The 22,715-nt window shown below is 41.2% G+C and overlaps 1 protein-coding gene across 6 annotated transcripts in view; it reads right to left on the reverse strand.

The window, feature by feature from the left end:
- The window catches only part of LOC140731641 (neurofibromin), a 359,419-nt gene that overhangs the window by 275,182 nt on the left and 61,522 nt on the right, over window positions 1-22,715 (reverse strand). For all 6 annotated transcript variants that reach the window (XM_073053261.1, XM_073053258.1, XM_073053260.1 and 3 more), the window contains exon 4: window positions 22,503-22,693. In XM_073053261.1, the coding sequence (XP_072909362.1) occupies window positions 22,503-22,693 (191 nt within the window). The remainder of the gene's footprint in view (window positions 1-22,502; window positions 22,694-22,715) is intronic.

Here is a 22,715-nt window from a genome sequence, read left to right on the forward strand (position 1 = left end):
GGTTTATTATTGTCATGTGTACCGAGGAACAGTGTAAAACCTGTTTTGCACAACATTCATATAGATTACAACAGTGCATTGAGACAGTATCAGCTAAAACAATGACAAAATGAGAGATAAAGTATTACAAATACAATGAAATGGTGGTACAGGAAGACAAAAGGTGCAAGGCTATGCTGAGCTAAATTGAGAAGTCAAGAATCCATTTCATTGTACTAGAGAACCATTCAATAGTCTTATAACAGTAGGATAGAAGCTGTCCTTGAGCACAGTAATACGTGCATTCAGGTATTTGTATTTGCTAGCCAATGAGGGGGGAGAAGAGAGAATGTCCAGGGTGGATCGTTCGCTTGTTCTGTGCTGTGCCATATAACATGAGCGATCATGGTCTTTCCATGACCATGACTGTTCTCGGCAAATTTTTCTACAGAAGTGATTGCTTTGCCTCCTTGTGGACAGGGTCTTTACAAGACGAGTGACCCCAGCCATTATCAATACTCTTCAGAGAATATCTGCCCTGTGTCAGTGGTCACATAACCAGAACTTGTGATATACACCAGATGCTCATACACCAACTACCACCTACTGCCATGCCTTCACCCAACTCTGATGAGGGGGTTGGGGGTGGGGAGGCTAGGCAGGTGGACACCTTGGCCAAGGGTGACCTGCAGGCTAGCAGAGGGAAGGAGCACTTTACACCTCCTTTAGTCAAGGCGCATCTCCACCCTGCCACCAAAAAGTGAATGTGGTCTTTGATTATGCTGGCTGCTTTATTGAAGCAGTATAAAGTGTAGACAGAGTCTGTGGAGGACAGGCTGGTTTCCGTGATGTGTTCAGCCGCGTCCCCAACTCTGCAGATTTTTTGGGGTCACAGAAGCGAAGTCGCCATACCAAGTTGTGAATCTTCGAGGAAGGATGCTCTTTGTGGTGTAGTGATAAAAATACGTGGGAGTGTAAGGGGACATATCAAATTTCTTTAACCCCTTGAGGAAGGAGAGACACCAGTAAGCTTTCTTGGCCATGGTGTCAACATAGTTGGACCTCAGCACCATTGGTTTAAACAGGAGCATGTGCACAGCCCCCTTCTTGAATTCAATGACCACCTCTTTTGTTTTGCTGACATTGAGGGAAAAATTGTTATCATAACACCGTGTCACACCATGTTTATCTCCTTCCTGTACTCTGACTCATCATTATTCGTGATACAGCCCACTATGATGGTATCATCCACAAACGTAGATAGAGGTAGAGCAGAATCTAACCACAAAGTTGTGTGCGAGGAGGCTGAAGATGTAGCCTCGTTAAGAATTGTAGAAGGGATTACTGCCTACCCTCAATGAGAATGACAAAGTATGATTAAAAATTTTAATGAAGTACATGGAATGGAAGGAGATTCATGAATATAAACACCAATGCTTTTGCAATTGGAAACCTGTAATTGGTAGCACTGGGACCTTAGCCATTTGCTATATTGTTACGTATGTCAACACAAGAGGTGTAATTGCTAAGTATGCAGGTGACAAGATCGCATTGAGGTTCATAAGATTTTGAAAGGCATAGAGAGAGTAGACAGGTAGCAGCTTTTTCCTTGGGGTTAAAATATCTAATATCAGGTGGCACACATTTAAGGTGAAAGTGGGTAATTTTAAAAGAGATGTAAGGGGCAAGTATTTTACACAGAGTGGTGGGTGCCTGAAGTGCACTGCCTATGGTGGTGATAGAGACAGATACATTAGGGACTTCTAAGAGAAGTATAGATAGGCACATGAATGTGAGGAAAATAGAAGGATATGGACATTGTGTAGGCAGAAGGGAGTAGTTTAGATGGCCACTTGATTATTAATTTTATTGCTTTGGTGCAACCTTGTGGGCCAAAGGGCCTGTTCCTGTGCTGACTGTTCTCTGTTCTACGACATGAAAGTTTATAGTGAAGGTAGGCTGCGTCAGCAGTAAGGAAGGCAAATGCAATGTTTGCATTCATTTTGAGAGGCCTAGGATGCAATGCTGAGGCATTATAAGGCAGAGTCAGACTGCACTGCAGAGTATTGTGGGCAGTTTTGGTTCCCTTATCTAAAAAAAAGATGTGCTAGCATTGGAGAGGGTCCAGAAGAGGTTCACTAGAATAATTCCAGGAATGAAAGGGTTAATGTATGAGGAGTGTTTGATGGCTCTAGGCTTGTACTTGCTGGAATTTAGAAGAATGAGGGGGAATCTCACTGAAACCTATCAAATATTGTAAGGCCTAGATAGAGTGGAAGTGAAGAGGGTGTTTCCTACATTGGGGGAGTCTAAGACCAGAGGGATTCTATGATTCAGAACAGAGGGATGTCCATTTAGAAAAAGGATGAAGAGGAATTTCTTTAGGCAGACGGTGGTGAATCTATGGAATTAATTGCCACAGATGAGTGTGGAGACCAAGTCATTCAGTACACACCCATGTCTTATGTTTTTATTCCAGTATGTTTTACAACTGAGCACTTTTTAATGTCATTTGTGGTATAGTATAAATGCAACACAAATCGAGGTCCTGTGAAAGATAATATAACATTAACCAGATAATTTATTTAAGTAACCTTGGTTGAAAGAACAAAAATACTGATGAGATATTTTATTGGCTCCCCTATAGCAGCTTCACAAGTGGAGATAGACTTAATCTAGAAATAAGAACTCATAGCAGCGGTAATACAATAATCATAGGGGACTTGAATCTTTATGTACATTGATTAGATCAAATTGGCAAAAGTAGCACAAAATGTAACCAAAGAAAGAGAAACAGGTCAAATGTCCTCTCAAACCAGCACTGTTATTTAATGAAATCAGACTGAATTGATCAACATTCATTTTTTTGAATCTCAGCTTCACTGCTAAGATTAGCATTCGTTGCCCATTCTGAATTGTCCTTGAGAACACTGGACCAACCTCCTTCTTCAATCGAATGTTGAATGCTGTCATCACCCAACAAGAAACAGCTAATGGCAACACTTTTCAAATCATATTCAGGGAATTCCATCAGACTTCTTTGAAGAAATCTCTGCCCAATTATCACCAACAAATAACCTGTAGCACCAGAGGTCCCAACACTACTGGACTACGATTAGGAATGCTGACCGTTCTGTGCTTGGACCGTATTTCGGGAAACCTGAACATTTGGTTGTCCTTCTCCTACCTGCATAGAGACAGAGACTAAAGAGCAAGGCTCCAGCAGTAAAGACAACAAAGAGGCGGTCATGGGAGGCAGAGGAGCAGCTAAGGGATTGCTTCGAGTCAGTGGACTGGTCTGTGTTCAAGGACTCATCAGAAGATCTGAATGAACACACCATGGTTGCCACTGACTTTACTAAAATAGCCACAGAGTGTTTTGCATGTCCCCACAGTCATTCAGAGTTTTCCCCAACCAAAAGCCTTCGATGAACCATGACATCCACAATCTGCTGAGATCCACATCAGTGGTATTCAGGTCTGGAGACAAAGAAAGATACAAGGTCCAGATACAATCACTGGAAAGCCAACTCACATACGAAGTGGCAATAAGCTTCTTCATGCAATGGGATTCTTGATTTCCTCACTTGCAGACCTAAGTCTGTTCGGATTGGCAACAACATATCCCCCACAGTCTTCATCAGCACAGGTGCACCACAAAGCTGCGTGCTTAGCCCCCGCTCAATTTGCTTTATACTAATGACTGTGAGGCTAAGCACAGCTCCAAGCCATACTTAAGTTTGCTGACAACACCACTGTTGCTGGCTGAATCAAAGGTGGTGACGAATTAGTATATAGAAGGGAGAATGAAAATCTGGCTGAGTGGTGCCATAACAACAACCTCTCACTCAATGTCAGCAAGACGAAGGAAATTATTATTGACCTCAGGAGGCAGGAACCAGAGGTCCATGAGTCAGCCCTCATTCGGGGATCAGAAACTTTAAATTCCTCAGTGTTATCATTCCAAGTCCTGTCCTAGGCCCAGCACATAAGTGTCGTTATGAAGGAAGCACTGCAGCATCTCCATTTCTTTAGAAGTTTGCGAAGATTCGGCATGCCATCCAGGTCATGCTCTCTTCTTGTTCTGGCTACCAGAAAGGAGGTACAGGAGCTTCAGGTCCTGCACCACCAGGTTCAGGAACAGTTATGAGCACTCAACCATTCATCTCTTGAAGCATTGGTGATAACTTCACTCGCCTCATCACTGAACTGGATTTACAACCTATGGACTGACAGTCAAGGACCCCTCATCTCATGTTCTCGATATTTATTACTTATTTATTTTTCTTCTGTATTTGCATAGTTTGTTGCTTTTAGCAACAATTTTTGTCCATCCTGTTGGGTGCGGCATTTCATTGATTCTATCATGTTTCTTGGATTTATTGTGTATGTCCGCAAACAATGAATCTCAGCATTGTATATGATGATATATATGTACTTCGATAATAAATGTACATTGAACTTTGAATCGCTGCAGTCCTTGCAGTGCAGGTGCTGAGGAGGGAGTTCTCAGCAAAGCAGGAAGAGCTGTGACACATTTCCATTTTTACACTGCCATAGTAGAGCAATCACTTGAGTGGAGTATGATGTCCTCCTAGGAGGTGGGTTCCCAGGTGGCTGTGGCTAGTGGTTGGGTCTTCTGGTTGTTCATTATCATGCCATCATACAGCTTGGAAGCAGAACATCCTGCCACAGTGATTCAAGGGTACGTCTCATAGAAAATTCATAAATGCCGCCAACAATTCTGCTTGCAACACTCCCTCAGCCAGGGTATCCAGGTACTCTCACTCTCTGGGTGGAAGAGTTTCCACTCAAATCCCTATAAACTCAACACTGAAGCAGCATACAATCCACTCTTTACAAAATTATGAGGGACGTAGACTGGATAAATGAGGTTGGGTAAGACTAAAACTAAAGGTCATAGGTTAAGAGTGAAAGGTGAAATATTTATAGGGAACCTGAGGGGGAACTTCTGAGGAGGAACTGAGTGTGGAACAAGCTGCCAGCAGAAATGTGGTGCATGCGGGTTCAGTTGCAACATTACAGAGATGTCTGTATAAGTACATGGATGGGAAGGGTATGGAGAGTGATGGGCCAGGTGTAGATCAATGGGGCTAAGCAGAATAATAGGTGGCATGGACTACTTGGGCTGATTGGCCTGCTTCTGTGATGTAGTGCTCTTATGACTGCAGATCTTTTAGCCCTTACCCTATATCTATGTATTGTTATCTACCTCCGACAAAAGGAAAAGTTTCCTGCAGTCCACCCATCCATACACCTCTACTTCTTTGTTTAATTCAGAAAAATAACTAAATTTAAATTAACCGCTGCCGGAGTGGGATCCGACGGGGAACAGCTGAATGATTACCATTGGTAATATTAATACCTTCTCCTTTCCTAAATCCTTGATTATCTAATTATCAATCTCAGCTACGAAACATAAGTCCTGATGAAGAGTCTCAGTCCGAAACGTCAAATTTACTCTTTTCCATAAATGCTGCCAGAGCTACTGAGTTCCTCCAGCATTGTGCAGGTGTTGCTTGGATTTCCAGCATCTGTAGTTTTTCTCTTGTTTACAATTACTCAGTGACTATTTTCCAAAATTTCACAACCCCCAGATGTTAAGAGGTCAGCTACTTTTTCTTGGACTACAGTCCCATCACAATGTCAAACTACTCAAAGCATGCATTTACATGAGATCACCTCTCATTTGCCTGAACTCAACTGAGTATGTTTAATCACTCATTTCTATTTCATTCCCTCACTGGACAACCTCATCAGCTCAGGAACCTGCTATGACCCTTTATTCATCACTTCTCTGATAAATACCTTGGGAAGGAAGGGGGGAGAGAGAGAGGGAGAGAGAGAGAGAGAGAGAGTGTTTTCTGGAACAACGTGACATGAAATCAATAAGTTTGGAACAGGACTAAACTCACTGAGGGACTCTCCAATAGAACTGATCACCACGTGATGGAATTACGTAATTCAGCAGTTCAAGTTAAGTATAGGACAGTCAGAATGTTGATGGTGCTGTGGACAGTGTAAAAGATTATCTAGGGTTATAATGGATTATTGAAAGGATGCAGCGTTGGAGATGAGGCAGATAGAGTTCAATCTGGAAAAATGTGAAGTGATACACTTTGGAAGGACAATATTGAAGACAGAGTACAGGGTTAATAATTGGTTAATGGCAGGATCCTTAGCAGTGTTGAGTATCAGAGGGATCTTGTCCACATCCAGCGATCTGTTAAAGTTGATAGGGTGGTTGAAAGGTATATGGTATGTTGGACTTCATTACAGTCAGGGGATTGAGTTCAAGAGCCGTAAGGTATCACTGCAACTCTATAAATAAAGTCGGGTTAGACCACACTTGGAGCACACACAGAAAATGCTGGAGGAGCCCAGCAGGCCAGGCAGCATCCATGGAAAAGAGTACAGTCAACGTTTTGGACCAAGACCCTATATTCATTTCTGGTCGTCTCATTATGGAAGGTTGGGAAGCTTTACACAGGTGAAAAGATTTACCAGGATGCTGCCTGGATTGGATTGTAAAATAGATTGAGCAAGGTTGGGATTTTCACTTTGAAGTGGAGGAGGATAAAAAGTGACCTTTTTCCCAGCAGCACACACAAAATGCAGTCCTGCTGAAGGGTCTTGGCCCGAAAAGTCGGCTATACATATACATACATATTATATACACACACACACACGCTGCCACATGTATAGAAACAAGTAGTGCATTGGTTACACTAGATTATATAGACAAAGATTTCCAGGCAGACAAAAGCAGTTAAAAACTAATTTTAAATTTCTCAATAAAGTTTATTTCAGTGAGAAAATTTTAAAAAATTCCAAAAGGAATCCATCAGAAGCTGAGGGTTGCTGTAGGTTGAGAGAAAGGGCTCACAATATTGTTAACAGCAATTAGCCTGTAAGTGGAAAAGTTCTAGGAAGCTGCAACAAATGATCAAACAATCAATAAAGGCGTGAGAACAAATGAACATGACATCATGAAAGCAAAAGCTATACAAGGCTACAAGATGGAGGAGAGAGAGAGGCATAGGGGATGCAATGAATGCCACCTGCCTCTGTGCCATATCTGTGACAGAGAGTAAGGTCAGAAAAATGTTATAAGTAACCGGGATTCAATTGGGTTCTGACTGGTCACAGGTCAATAAGGCCCGGGGTGGATCCAAATGTTATACCCAAGCGTGTAATGTATCAAGTTAACCAATGATAACTGGACGAGAAATTTAGCACTGATGAAGATTCATGGGATCTGTAAGGGTATGTTTACAGGTTAAGCAAGCAATCAAAAATGTTGCATTGAACATAACACAAGAAATGAGAGGTTGTGTACTTTGGAAAACTTTTTCTCCCGATTAAGAAACTATAAATGTTATTGTACAGATCCATTTTTGTAGTCTGGTTCATGAGTTACCAAACATGTAGGTAAAGCAGGCAAATAGAAAGGCAAATAGAAAGTTGGCTTTTCTAGCAGGAGTCAAAGAATGAAATGAAGTCTTTCTTCCATTTGCTGCTCTGTGTCAAGGTGCCAATTGCAGTTCTGTAAGTAGTTAGAACTCCATAGCAAATGGATGTCCAGTGCTTTTTAGATTGAGTTCTGGAGTGTGAAGATTGGCCTAAGAGGGGAAAAAAGCTGAGGAATAACCAGTAGCTGTTTTAAAAGAAAAGTGATCCCTCAGATGAGGATACTGAGCTACTGCCAGGTCAGATAATGAGGCTATTTCCTCTAGATATCGACTCTGGAACCACAATTTCCACCCTATTCTTATCATTACCTATGAAACTATGTCACTGTTTGCTGCCAGCTAATTGTTGCATCATTCCAGCAACAGCTTTAGTGTTCTTTCTTGTAAAAATTGTGTATGATTTACATTCTTTTTGTGGATGCTGTTTATCCATCAGGCCCCTGAACCAGTATGGCTAATACTTATTATGATTTTTTTTTGCACAGTTTGTCTTTTTTTTTGTACTTTGATTGTTTGTCAGTATTTGTGTACAGTTTTTCATTCATTCTGTTCTATTTCTTCATTCTACTGTGAATGCCTGCAAAAAAATGAATCCAAGGGTAGGAAAAGGTAACATATATGTACTTCAATAAATAATCTTACTTTGAACAATGTTAGATCTTCGTGATGCTACTGTAGTTACATTTTTCAATACATCTGTACATAAATGTACAGATACTTGTGCATATGACAATAAACTCGACTTTGATTACATGGTCCATTACTGGCTCTTCCTTTTCTGGATCTCTATACATCTATCTCGGGGGATAATCCAGCACTGATATGCCAACCTCAATAAAATTTTGAAAGGAAGACTGCAAACTCTCAACTTGCTGACTCACAGGATAACTCGTTATCAATTAAATCACCAGCAACACGAGTAAAAAGGAAGCAGATGTTCTTTTGCACAAACTCTTGAAATTTAACCTTCAAATGACACTATTGACCTTGCAAAAAAATTCAGATACAGCCATTTTGAAGATGGTGTTCATACATGGAGAAACAGAAATAAAATTTAAAGATTTTCAGCACAATTAAACAAAAAGAAAAATGAATGTCTAATTTTATATTACAAAAGAATCAAAAATGCTATCCCTTTCCCTCAATTCCTCTGCCTCATCTGCTCTCAGAATGAGGCCTTTCATTCTTGGACAAAGGAGATGTCTTCCTTATTTAAAGAAAGGGGCTTCCCTTCGTCCACTATCAACTCTGCCCTCCATCGCATCTCCCGTATTTCACACACCTCTGCCCTCACCCCATCCCCCAGCCAGTCCACCAGGGTTAGAGTCCCCCTGGTCCTCACCTATCACCCAACCAGCCTACAGATCCAACGTATAATCCTCCGTAACTTCCACCACCTCCTACGGGATCCCACCACCACACATCTTCCCCTCCCCCCCACTCTCGGCTTTCCGCAGGGATCGCTCCCTACGCGACTCCCTTGTCCATTCATCCCTCCCCACGGACCTCCCTCCGGGCACTCATCCTTGCAAACGGAAGAAGTGCTACACCTGCCCCCACACTTCTTCCCTCACCACCATCCCCGGCCCCAGACAGTCCTTTCAGGTGAGGCAGCACCTAACCTGCGAGTCAACTGGGGTGATATACTGTATCCGGTGCTCCCGATGTGGCCATTTATACATTGGGGAGACCCGCCGCAGACTGGGAGACTGTTTCACCGAACACTGGCGCTCAGTCCTCCAGCAGTGGCGGGATCTCCCTGTGGCCACACACTTCAATTCCCAGACCACTCCCACTCCGATATATCTGTCCATGGCCTCCTCTACCATCAAGATGAGGCCACACGCAGGTCGATGGAGCAATACCTTATCTCCCACCTAGATAGCCTCCTACCTGCCGGCATGAACATCCAACTCACAGACCTCCGTTGATACCCTTGTCCCCCCCTTACCCCAACCCTAACTATAATTTTAGTCTGGTTCTCCTTCTCTCTCTTTTTCCCCCCTCACTATAATCTCCCCCCAGCCCTACCTTTCTTTCTCTTTTATTTCCCATAATTCTCCACCTTCCTCCTAGCCCATTTCCCTCCAGCCTATCACTTCCCAGCTCTCTACTTCATCCCTCCCCCCACTTCTTATCCCCCCTTGACCATCCCATGTTACTTCACTCCTGATGAAGGGTTTCGGCCCGAAATGTCGTCACTACCTCCTCCCATTGATGCTGTCTGGCCTGCTGAGTTCTGCCAGCATTTTGTGTTTTTACAGTAAACATAATTGCTCATTATCAGATAATAGTAACATTGCCAGAGCGTAATTCCCAGATTAATAAACCAACAGTAATGCAAACTGCCCTCTCAAAGGTGGCTGCATGTTATTACGTTTGGATATGCTTCTCGTGAAACACAATTACACATCAGATGGACCTTCCTCCATTAATGGGCAAGTGTGACAGTCACCAAAGCCTGTGGGATAATAAGAGTCCAGCAGCTTCTAAACAAGGCTTAAAAGTAGTTAAACAGGAAGGCAAGGCATCAGAATCATATTTCTTATCACTGACCTACACAACTTGAAATGTGTTGTTTTGCAGCAGCAGTACAGAGCAAAGGCATAAAATTATTATGAATTACAAAAACAAATAAAAAGATATAATGTGATAGTGTTCATGCACCATTCAGAAATCTGATGGTGGAGCTGAGAAAGCTGCTTCCGCGCCCTCAGCCCAAATTGGCGACTATTTTATTCCGCTCGATAGATGCTGTCTCACCTCAGGGTTCTTCCAGCATTTTGGGTGTGTAACAGCAGTTTCTGAATTACTATCTGTGGGTCTTCAGGCTCTTGTACCTTCTGCTTAATGGTAGTAATGAGAAGAGGGCACATCCCCAGTAATGCCATTAGAGATACTGCAGCTTCCTTGAAAATATCCTTGATGGTGGGGAGAGTTTTTGTTACGATGTTAATAATGTTAATGCCAGAAATCGGATCAAACCTGATGAGGTACATTATATGAAAGGTTGCAGGATTAAACCCAAAAACTACTCTGCACAAATCAAGCTTATTATGCCCAGGACTTTAAAAACGAACCTACATGCCCATTTAAGCAAATACTAGCAAATGAGCAGAAACGTCACTTTAAGAAGTCTTTGTCACCAAAGCTTTGGTAAAGAGCCCTTAGGAACTAGTGATCACAATACGATTGTGTTCAACTTGAAATTTGATACAGAGAAAGTAAAGTCTGATGTAGCAGTACAGTTGGCCCTCCTTATCCGCGGATTCCGCATGCGTGAATTCAACCAACCGCGAATCGAGAAAACCCAGAAGTGCTCTTCCAGCACTTGTTGTTCGAGCATGTACAGACTTTTTTTTCTTCTCATTATTCCCTAAACAATACAGTATAACAACTATTTACATAGCATTTACATTGTGTTAGGTATTATAAGTAATCTAGAGATGATTTAAAGTATACGGGAGGATGTGCATAAGTTATCGTGGATCGGGATCGGAAAAAAATCGGGTTCTCTTACTAAGTCAGACAGAACAGGTACATCCGGTATTATTTAGTGTCAGTTAGTCAAACGTTTGTCTTAGTGTATAGTATATATTTTACCTTTCTATGCATATAAAACACTTAAGAACGTATGTTTCAGCGCCAGGCTCAGGAACAGAAGTTCCCGAGTTCGATCTAGTGACAGATCGCACCTGAGTGCCCTCTCCACTGTGCCGGGTCGATGTGGAGGATCAAAAACCCAAAACCCAATACTTAAACCACTGCGTTGCTTAGTGATAATTGTAGCTTTCATCGGGGTAAAACCTTTCTCACTTTATCCTTTAAAATTGTTCCGATCATTGACCGACGTAGCCTAACACTTTTCCAATGACCGATGGCGTTTCACCTCCTTCCAGTCGCTTTATTATTTCCACTTTATTTTCAGTCCTGATCGTGATTATTTTCGTGAACAGAAACACTGCAGATTCAGAGCTCTGCCGCCAGGTCCTAATGTCCACGGCACTGAGACTGGTTAAATAAGGTCTTGGGTTCCGCTGGATCCTAAGGTCACTGCATTGAGACATCCATGAATTTTGGTATCCGCGAGGGGTCCCGGCACCAATCCCTCATGGATAAGGAGAGCTGACTGTATTTCAGTGGAGTCAGGGAAATTACAGTGGTATGAGAGAGGAGTTCACCAAATCGGAAAGAGCTGCTGGCAGGGATGTTAGCAGAGCAGCAACAGCATGCGATTCTGGGAAAAATGAGGAAGGTGCAGAACATGCGCATTCCAAAAATGAACAAACACTCAATGGTAAAATAGTACAGCCATGGCAGACAAGGGAAGTCAGAGCCATTGTAAAAGCAAAAGAAAGGGCATACAACAAAGCAAAAAAAAGTGGGAAGATAGAGGAGTGGGAAATTTTTTAAAACTTAGAGAGCAACTAAAAAATGTTAATAGAAGGGAAAAGATGAAATATGAAAGCAAGCTAGCAAATAATATCAATGTAGATAGTAAAAGTTTTTTCAAGTATGTTAAAAATAAAAGAGAAATGAGTGGATATAGGACTGCTAGAAATTGAGGCAGGAGAAATAATAACGGGAGACAAGGAGATGGCTGATGAACTAAATGAGTATTTTGCGTCAGTCTTCACTTCACTAGCACTATACCTGTTGTGGTGTGTGAAGGAAGAGAAGTAGGTGCAGCTACTGTTACCGGAGAGAAGGTGCTCAAAAAGGTGAAAGACCTAAAAGGTACATAAGTCACCTGGACCAGAGGAACTGCACACTATGGTTCTGAAACAGGTAGTGTTAAGAGATTGTGGTGGCACTAAAAATGATCTTTCAAAAATCATTGGATTCTGGTATTGTGCCAGAGGACTGGAAAATCGCAAACCTTACTTCACTCTTTAAGAAAGGAGGAAGGCAGCAGAAAGGAAATTACTGACCAGTTAGCCTGACCTCAGTGGTTGAGAAGATGTTGGAGTCAATTGTTAAGGATGAGGTGATGGAGTACTTGGTGATACAAGACAAAGTAGGACAAAGTCAGCATGGTTTCCTTCAGTGAAAATCCTGCCTGACAAACCTATTGAAATTCTTTGAGGAGATTACAAGTAGGATAGATAGACGGATGCAGTGGATAAATAATTAGTACTTTCAGAAGGCCTTTGACAAGATGCCACATATGAGGCTGCTTACCAAGTTAAGAGCCCATGGTATTACAGGAAAATTACTAACATGGTTAGACGGCTGATTGGTAGGAGGTAGCAAGTGGGAATAAAAGGATCGTTTTCTGGTTGGTTGCCAGTGACTAGTGGTGTTCCGCAGGGTCAATGTTAGGACTGCTTTTTTTGCTGTATATAAATGATTTAGATGATGGAATAGATGGCTCTGCTGCCAAGTTTGCAGATGATACGAAGATTGGTGGAGGGGCAGGTAGTGTTGAGGAAACATGTAGGATGCAGAAGGACTTAGACAAATTAGGAGAATGGGCAAGAAGGTGGCAAATGAAATAAAATGTTGGAAAATGCACAGTCATGCATATTGGTAGAAGTAGTATATGTGGACTATTTTCTAAACGGGGAGAAAATCCAAAAATCTGAGATGCAGAGGGACTTAGGAGTCGTTGCGCAGAATACCCTAAAGGTTAACTTGCAGGTGAGGAAGGCAAATGCCATGCTAGCATTCATTTCAAGAGGTCTAGAATACAAGAGCAGGGATGTGATGCTGAGGCTTTATAAGGCACTAGTGAGGTCTCACCTTGAGTATTGTGAACTGTTTTGGGCCCCTCATCTTAGAAAAGATGTGCTGGCATTGGAGAGGGTCAAGAGGAGGTCACAAGGATGATTCCAGGAATGAAAGGGTTATCAAACGAGGAATATTTGATGGCTCTGGGTCTGTACTTACTGGAATTCAGAAGGATGGCGGGGGGAGGGGGGGAAGGTGGAATCTCATTGAAACCTTTTGAATGTTGAAAGGCCTAGACAGAGTAGATGTGGAAAGGAGAGTCTAGGAAAAGAGGGCACAGCCTCAGGATAGAGGGGCACCCTTCCAAAACAGAGATGCAGAGAAATTTCTTTAGCCAAAGGGTGGTGAATTTGTTACCACAGGCAGCTGTGGAGGCCAGATCATTGGGTGTATTTAAGGCAGAGATTGATAGGTTCTTGACTGGACATGGCAACAAAGGTAAAAGGGAGAATGACAGGAATTGGGGTTGAGGAGCATATTTTTTTAAAAAGATCAGCCATGATTGAATGGCAGAGCAGACTTGATGGGCCAGATGGCCTAATTCTGCTCCTAAGTCTTATGGTCTCTATAGTCAACTTAATTGATTCAAATTTGTGCCAGCAGCCAAGATATTTTCATGATTTTTCTCTGTGGCGTTCTCTAAATTCACTTTTACCCTTTTACCATATTTACGCATCAAATAGAACAAATATGCCACCACACTACTCTGTGACATCAAAATTACATATAATGAAATCTATTATTTAGTCCAAACCATTATTGGTGTCTATTTTCACATTTGCTAGTATCCTTGTACTCACATTCCCTCATATCAATAGCCTTCTGTTCACATAGCCAGCCAAGCATTCCACAAGACAACACCCTGTTAAAGAATCTCTGGCCCAAGTCTTTTGAAATTCAATCACATCTCAGCATCTTTTAGTTCCAGATCCTTCTGAACTACTGATGAAAAAGAATTCTCAATTTTTTTTTGCTTCGGACATAAACTTGGCCTATCAAGTGCATACCGAATTTCAGAGCAATCTTATCAATCCCACTGGCCCATTTATTTCCATGTTACCTTTCATCTGCCCATCAACTTATGTCAAATTCTCCTGTCACCCACTTATAGTTTCCAATTAACCTACCAGTCGGTCTTTGAGAGATGGGAGGACACCCAATGGAAGATGATGAATACTCCTCATGGGTAGCCCCTTTGGTCAGTGTGGGACCCAGGTCACTGGTCATGGCTTACTCTGACTTGTCTCCTTTGTTTACCTACAGCCTCATGTGCCCATCATCTTTTCCATAGATGCCGCCTGGCCTGCTGAGCTCCTCCAGTATTTTGTGTCACGTTGCTTTGGATTTCCAGCATCTGCAGAATTTCTCGTGTTTGCCATGCCTCCCGCAAATTCCCAGCCAGGAATCCACCCACGATCATGCCCAGGAAGAATATAACTTGCTTTTGGGGAAGGAGGGGTTGAGAGAGACAATGAGTTGCAGATGCTCAAACAAATAAGACAAAAATTTGAGAGATTTGCTGCCTGACTTAAAATATCAATCTGCAAAACTAGCACTGAACACATCAATGACTTGCAACTCAAGATGAGCCATATTATTGATCCTTTGCAAGACAATCCTGATTGTCTCGGTAGGCTCCAGCCAGGCAAGCGACAAAAACAAATTTAGAGCCATAAAATTAAGCTTCATTTTACAAGAAGCAAAATCATCAATGTTAGCAAATTCTAAACAACATTCATGCTGGCTCATTAACATGGAGTATATATTACTCCTCTCAAACTGCACTTAGTAACTTTGATCTGTCGAGATTACTGTCCTGTATTCAGGAAGCTTGAAGCCTGGAGTGAAAAACTGGAAAGACAGAGCTAGCTTACATTCAGCAAACAAAACATTTCACTGTATGTTTCAATGTACATGTCTCCAACAAAACTAATTTCTAGTATCAACTTGGCTAAAGGAAGCTAAAACAAAAACTAGGAATTGTGGATGTCTAGAACAGTAAAAGTGCTAGTCTGAATAACCTCCTAGCTTATAACTTGCACGGAGCAAGTCTGTGGTGTTCCTGTTCTACTCATCATAATTAACACTAATGCCCAAGGGTAACTATAACTTTGGCCTTCAGATCTAATCACTGGATTTCAGCATCAGATTCTCAAATTTACAAATAAGTCTTCTCAAACATATGGGGAAATGTATACTGCATATAGATATCAATAATGTGCACAAGTAAAGCACAGAGTTATTCCTAATGTTAGATTTTATTGCTGTTCCTTCCCTGGGTAGCAAAATTCAAAGATTCAGTGCAGTACATACTTTGAGAATGTACTGCAACTGTGTGAACAATAAGCACCCACAAGTAGTTTGCTGAATTGCTTTCAATATGGAACAGAGTACAGTAATGTGATACAGTGACACTAATGATTCTGTTCACTAAGCTACGTTATTTAATAAATAAAATGCAGAGCTGCAAGACATCCAGTAAAGTGAAAAAAATAAGCAACACTGACAGAGTAATTAAAGTCACAAGCAAATCACAGTCAGCCAAATCACGAGGGAGCTACTTATGATTTTACTCTGCTTCAAAGTATTCCATAGTTTTCAAATGGAACAGTGTCAAGTCAAGCCATAATATAAAATATTCTCATTAAAAGTGTTAATTATACTTTTAACAGTATTTCTCTACAGGAGAGAACAAAAAATTGTGATCTATTGATAATAATGACATTCTCCTTTCGGTTTAAAAAAAATACTGAATGGACCAAAATTACACTTCGAAACTTGACAGATTTATACAAAGAACAAGGCTGCTGAAGCCAAAATAATTATAAATATACTGATTCAAGACTTAGGGCTGCTTTAGAGACAGATTAAAAGCTCCTTTGAGCATAGCTTTCCAGATAGTTTTCGAACCAGTCAAAGAGATACAAAGGATGATTTAGTGCTGGTGAATCAGTGGTAGCAAAAAGATGTGGAGTATCTTGTAATTAAATTCCACAACACTTAGGGTCCATCACTTGGGTACCTGTTCACATAAAGTTGGTTCCACCATCCCCATTATGGATACACATGGCCTCTGTTCACACATTTCTATAATCATTAATTTTGTATGAACATAATGCGGGGTAAGAGGCTTTCAAGCAAAAAGGTGAGGTATTCAAACATTTGTCTGAGAGAAGTTGTAACAGATGCAACCACTATTTTCTAAGCTACGATTTGATCATCTATTACTTTGCTGTAATTAAAGGATTTGATTGTGTAAAGCACGTTTTCTTTCTGACCTCTGTTCAAGCAACTTGCTTGTGCTAAACATTGAACGGGTAAAATTTAAGCAAATGATTGGACTCAGAACACAATTACAAACTTTGTATCATGACACTGCAAAATTGTTTACCTTAAAGGAGTTTCAATATAGATCTTTTCCCCTATTTCCCTTGAAATGTGGACAACACGAGTCGAGCATTAAACTCAACCCCCCACTTAATGAATGACTTTTGTCATTTTAATTCAGGCAAGTTAACCAGTGACAAGTTCTTTCCATGGGACTTTAATGAAGCAGTTAAGTTTTGCTAACAATCCTTCATCTTTCTTTAGGATTTTTTTTGTGTGTGAGGCTGACTATTTTTAAAAAATATCAACTTGGCAATCTGCCACAGTGAGAAATGAATTTTCAGACACCAGGCTGTGATACTGACTTGTATAATGCATTTCTTGATTTCAAGATCTCCAAAAGCACTGAAACATCGCAACCCACAATCATATTCACTGCTTTGATATATGAAATTTGGGGGCCAATTTACACAAAAACAGCAATGTGACAATGGCCAGATGATCAGGTTTCTGTTACGTTGGGCATTATGAATCATTATGAATGCTGACCAGGGTATCTGGAAGAGCTCCTTTACCCTCATCATAAATAGTATCATGAAATCATTTAAAGTTCACATCTGAGGGTCAGCAGTTTAATGACTTATCTGCAAAGGCAGCTATGCTAAGAGAATAATACTTCACTGGAGCCTCAGCTGAGATTTTCATGCTTGTACAGAGTGAAAATTGAATTCAGCAACTTCAAACTTGCAAGCAAGGACACTATTATTGAGCTATTGAACATGAATCTCAGGAGTAACAGATATAGTTAAGTTACTTGACTACACTTGATCTGGAGAATATAGGACAAATCCCATTGTAGCAGATAAGGAATCCAGTGCACTTGGAATTAAAAGCTAGTTCCAGAAATTATGAAATCAGCAGGTTGTCATAAAACTTATCTGGTTCACATGTCTGCTGGGGAATGAGATCCTCATCTGGCCTGGCCTATATTTGATTCCAGATACACCAATGTGATTATCTCCAAAAGGACCACAACCTTGGCATAGGGTTTGGATACTTGTGTGCCTCAACGGCCCAGAGAGCGATGTTGGCTGGAATCAGCTTTCACTCTTGATAGGGTTACCCATGACAAACAAGTCAATGGGCAGAGGTTAGTCTAAGAGTGGTCCACCAGTCCTCCAGGGTCAAGGGTTCAGCTCTGGGCTAACAACCCTGACTGGTCAAAAAAAATTGTTACAGAAACAGCAAACAAGAATCTTTCTATATCTATGTGTGACAGTATTCCTGAGTCTCCACCTGGGACTTGCATGACTGACAGTAGTGAAAACTGAGAGGAAACTATTGGCATGATGAAAGAAGGCCAGAACACCTCCCAAGACCAAAATTGGTTTTGATGGCCAAGGACAGACAGAGTTGGAGGACTTTCATTGCTGCTCTAAATGCTAGCGGTGTAACAGGTTGTAAGAGATTAGCCTCTGAAATAGCCAAGCAAGTTGATCTACTTAAGGAAATCAATAAATACCACCTTTACTAGCAACGTTTGCATTCAGTGAGGAAATGAGAAAGCCACAAGACAAAAAATTCTTGGTTTATTCTACCAATGCACATGACTTTTTTTTTAAATTCAGTTATATCTTGGGTTTTTTTTGGTTTTAAGGGATATGTTAAACAGATAACCCAGAATCCTAAAAAAGTAAAAAGGTACACTAAACTCAGCAGGTTCCATCACTTACCAAACAAGTCCTACCAAAAATTATATGAACACATAGTAGGAGCTAGAGTAGGCCATTCTGCCTGTCAAGCTTGATGTGCTATCCGATATCATCTCAGCTAATTTGACTGAAACCTCAAATCACATTTCCTTCCATCCAACTAATCTTTCACCCCCTTGTTTATCAAGATCCAGTCTGTAACCGCACAGAAAAAACATTCAAAGGCTGCTTCCATCATGCCCTGAATAAGGTAGCTCATCAAAAAAGTCACCTCATCTGTGTTAAATATGTGACTCACTTGTCAAAAGTGACACCCCGTTGGAGGCCCTCCCAAATGGGACACATAATCTCACATCCGCTCTATCAAAACCTTTCAGTATCTTGTATGTTTCAACTGAGTCCCTTCTCATCTTCATCAGATACAGCCCTAGCTGGTCCATCTTATCCTCATAAGATAACCTGGATGCTCAAGGTGCTTTGTTTCTGAACTGGTTATAATACATTAACACACTTTCTTAAATAAGGATGTGAATACTGTTCACAGTGCTGCAGATAAGGTTTCATCATGCCCTACAGAACAGAAGCATAACTTCCCTACTTACGTTAACTCTCCTTGCACACATTTTAAAAATTGTCAGCTTTCTCAATTAGTTGCTGTACTGATATGGTAGATGAGCAAGAGGATACACAAATATCTCAGCATCACAGTGCTCTGCTATCACCCATCATGTAGATTATTTGTTCCAATACATCTTCCCTGTCAGTTCCTTAAGATTGTTATTCTGAAGGAAGTAGTGGGGATTCGCTCCCACTACCTATTAAATGTTCCCAGTGGCATGCTTCTCAAATAGCTTCTGACAACTAAGTTTAGCTTTTGGCTGTCACGTGTGGTTCAGCTACTAAGCCCGGCAGAACCGCTTCTACTGACAGGAGAAGGGACCAGTTATTGGTACCTTAAAACAAGTCACTTCAGGCAGATGGGGCTCGTCAGTCATGGTTCACAACTCATCTAGGAGAAAAGCTTTGACCTCAAACCTCCGCTGTCTTGTGGCTCCAGCCACTCATGGGAAAGGCTTCAGGAATAAACCCCGAGGAAAAATCCAGAGCTGGGGTCACTAAGGTGGTCCTACGTTGAGTTCAACTGTGACTGGCGACTCCTGCAACGCTCCTGCTGCCAAACTGTATCGGTCTCTGCCGTTCCTTTGGATTCAACAGCTGCATGGAGAGAAGGAGCCTGCTCCACGGGCAACAGCTTGCTCTCCATATCGTACTGCCCTGGCTTACGTGTCACGTAGACAGCAAGGATGCAATATCCATGGTCAACCCCCGTCTAACAGAAGGCCTCAATTACCTTCCCTGTTAAAATTGATAATCTCACACTTTCCAAAATTATACTTTGACAGATCTTTGCCCACCTGTTTAACCTAGCTTTATACCCTTGTATCCCCTTTATGTTTTCATCACAACTAAATTTCCTACCTAACTTTTTCCAAAGTCTGCAATCATATTTTTGGAGCCTTTATCAAAGTAACGTAGAAGTTAAGGATCCAGCACCAATCCTTTGGGCGTATTATTGGCTACATCTTGCCAACCAGCAAAGACCCTCCCTGTATGTTGTGTAAGCCCATTAGAGACATAGAGTAATACAACATGGAACAAGCCCTTCATCCCAATAAATCAATGCTGACCACATTGATCAAATAGGTAGTCCCAATTTCCTGCCACTTCCCTCAAGGCTACTCCCCTCAATGTACCTATCCAGGTGCTTCTTTAATAATACAATTGCTCCTACCTCAACCAGGTCATCGGGCAGCTTGTTCCATCTACTCACCATACTTGCCATGAAGATGCCCTTCAGGTCACTTTTAAATGTTTCCCCTCTCATTCTAACTGTATGCTCCTTTAGACCCACCCCCCACTCTGGGAAAGTTTCCTACCATCCATCTTATCTATGTCTTGCATAATTTTAAACACTTCTGAATGAGGATCACCCCTCATTTCCCTACATTCCAAGGAATAAAGAATAGCATGGCAAGCCTCTCTCCATAACTCGGGCCCTCTAGTCCCAGTAATATCCTTGCAAATCTTTTCTGCACACTTCCCAATTTAACCACTTCTTACCTATAACAAGGTGAACAAAACTGTACATAGTACTCCAAGTAAAGTCTCCTCAATGACTTACACAACTGCAACATAAAGCCCCAACTCCAATACTCAATACCCTCAAATGATCCATTGATCTACCGCTATCTGCACCCGCAAGGTACATCGCACAACATTAACTTTTACTTTCCACCATACCTTTCCAAGCTGCACCTTATCAAATGAATTGTGAAAACTTCAAGCACAAATAGTCAAATTTAATTGCACATGTTATTTCTCCAAAGAACTCCATTGGTCAAGAGTTATCTCCTTTTAATAAAACCACATTGACTTTTCTGGATTACCTTGAATTTCAGAAGCAGATTATTATCACTGACATACATCATGATATTTGTTGTTTTGTGACAACAGTACAGTGCAAAGAGATAAAATTACTATAAGTCACAAAAATTATAAATAGCGCAAAACAGGAATAGCAAGGTAGTGTTCACGGGTTCATGAACCATTCAGAAATCTGATGGTGCAGGAGTAAAAGCTGTTCCTAAAACAATAAGTGTTCCTAAACAATCAGGTCCCTCTACCTCCTTCCTGCTGGCAGTAATGAGAACAGGGCTGCCTCAGATGAGGTCCTTAATGCTGACTTCTAATGGCACCACCTTTAGAAAATGTTCCCAGTGGTGGGGAGGCTTGTGCCCATGGTGGAGCTGACTGAGTCTACAACCTTCTGCAGCTTTGTGATCCTGTGCAGTGGAGCCTCCATATTAGGTGGCGATACAACCAGCCAGCATGCTCTCCATTGTTTCTCTATAGAAATGTGCTAAAATCTTCGGTGACATACCAAATCTCCTCAAAAGTATAGCCACTGGTGTACTTCCATCATGATTGCATCAATACATGGGCCCAGGGTAGATCCTCTGAGATGCTGACTCCCAGGAACTTGAAGCTGATCGCTCTTTCCACTGCTGACAGCTCAAAGGGTTCTGGTGTACGCTCTCCCAACTGCCCCATCCTGAAGTCCACAATCAATTCCTTGCTCTTGCTGATGTTGAGTGTTTATGAGTGTAGAAAGAGTGGAGTAGTAGGCTAAGCACACATCCTTGATATGCACCTATGCTGGTTGTTAAATTTTTCCAAGCTCCCTAGTGAAATATCTTCAATGATATCTTCTAACATTTTTTATATTTCTAAAGTTAAGCTAACTGGTTTCTGTCTCCTTCTCCCTTTTTTGAATAAAGGAGTCACATTTGTTATTTTCCAATCTAATATAAACTTCCTAGAATCTAAGGAATTTTGGAAATTTAATACATTAACAGTTACTTCTTTTAAGAACCTGGAATGACGCTCATTGGGATCTGAATTTTATTTGTACACATGTCCAATTTATATGTCCTTAGTACCTCTTCCCTGATGTCTGCCATTCTCTTTTATGTCCGCCCTCCTTCTAAACCACAACTTACAACTATTTCTGGGATGTTGCTTATATCCTCTGCAGTAAGTACTCGTGCCAAATTCCTGTTTAATCCATCTGCAATTTCCTTGTTTTCTTTTATTAATTCCACAACAGGAGAAAGGAATTGGTTGCCGTACTTAAAGATCCTGAGGGGTCACGAAAGGGTGGATGAAGCCAGCATGTTTGCTCAGTTGTGATCCTTTCCACAAGCAAATGCTCATGTTGTTAAACGCCTTTCTTTCTAAAGACATCTATCGAAATTCTTAACATCTCTTTTTTTATATTTCTAACTTTTTGTCTTCTCTATTAATTTTTGATAATTTTTTAAAGAATACATTATCCAGTTAATACGTTATCTGCTGCTCATGTTTATTCAATTGTATGCATTTTTAGTTTTATCGTTTAATAGCCCTGCTGTTTGTCACTGTAAATTTACTAATCCGAACTGAAGATCCTCCTGCTCAAATCCAGTTGACAACTGGCACTTCATTGTAAATATTCTTATGGAAATAATTTTGAAGTCAATGATCTAACAAATAGCCCAAGTATAAAATGGTGGAAACCACAGCATCAGTAATTAAGTGATTCTATTCAATGTGCTTAATAAATTCAGCAACAATTTTACCCTGACTCACAAATAATTTGCTCATCAAAACAAAAATTCTTGTATGCTTGCTACTGTGACTTGAACAAGTACATTGCACTGACCTGGTGGAGATACGGCTGAAGACAGCATTGAAATTATTACAACTCAAAGAGAAGAGAACCCCAGAAGCAGAGTTACGGAGTTGTGCTATGAGCGGGTTTCCTTCACGGGACATGTGGATGAATTGGCAAATTTCTGGCAACAGCTGTTTTACGAGCATGGTCTCATCGAGCCGCATTGTATCCTTAGGCTGCTACCAAAGAACAACATAAGGT

This window comes from Hemitrygon akajei, chromosome 8 (genome assembly GCF_048418815.1).
Source record: "Hemitrygon akajei chromosome 8, sHemAka1.3, whole genome shotgun sequence".
NCBI classification, from domain to species: Eukaryota; Metazoa; Chordata; class Chondrichthyes; order Myliobatiformes; family Dasyatidae; genus Hemitrygon; species Hemitrygon akajei.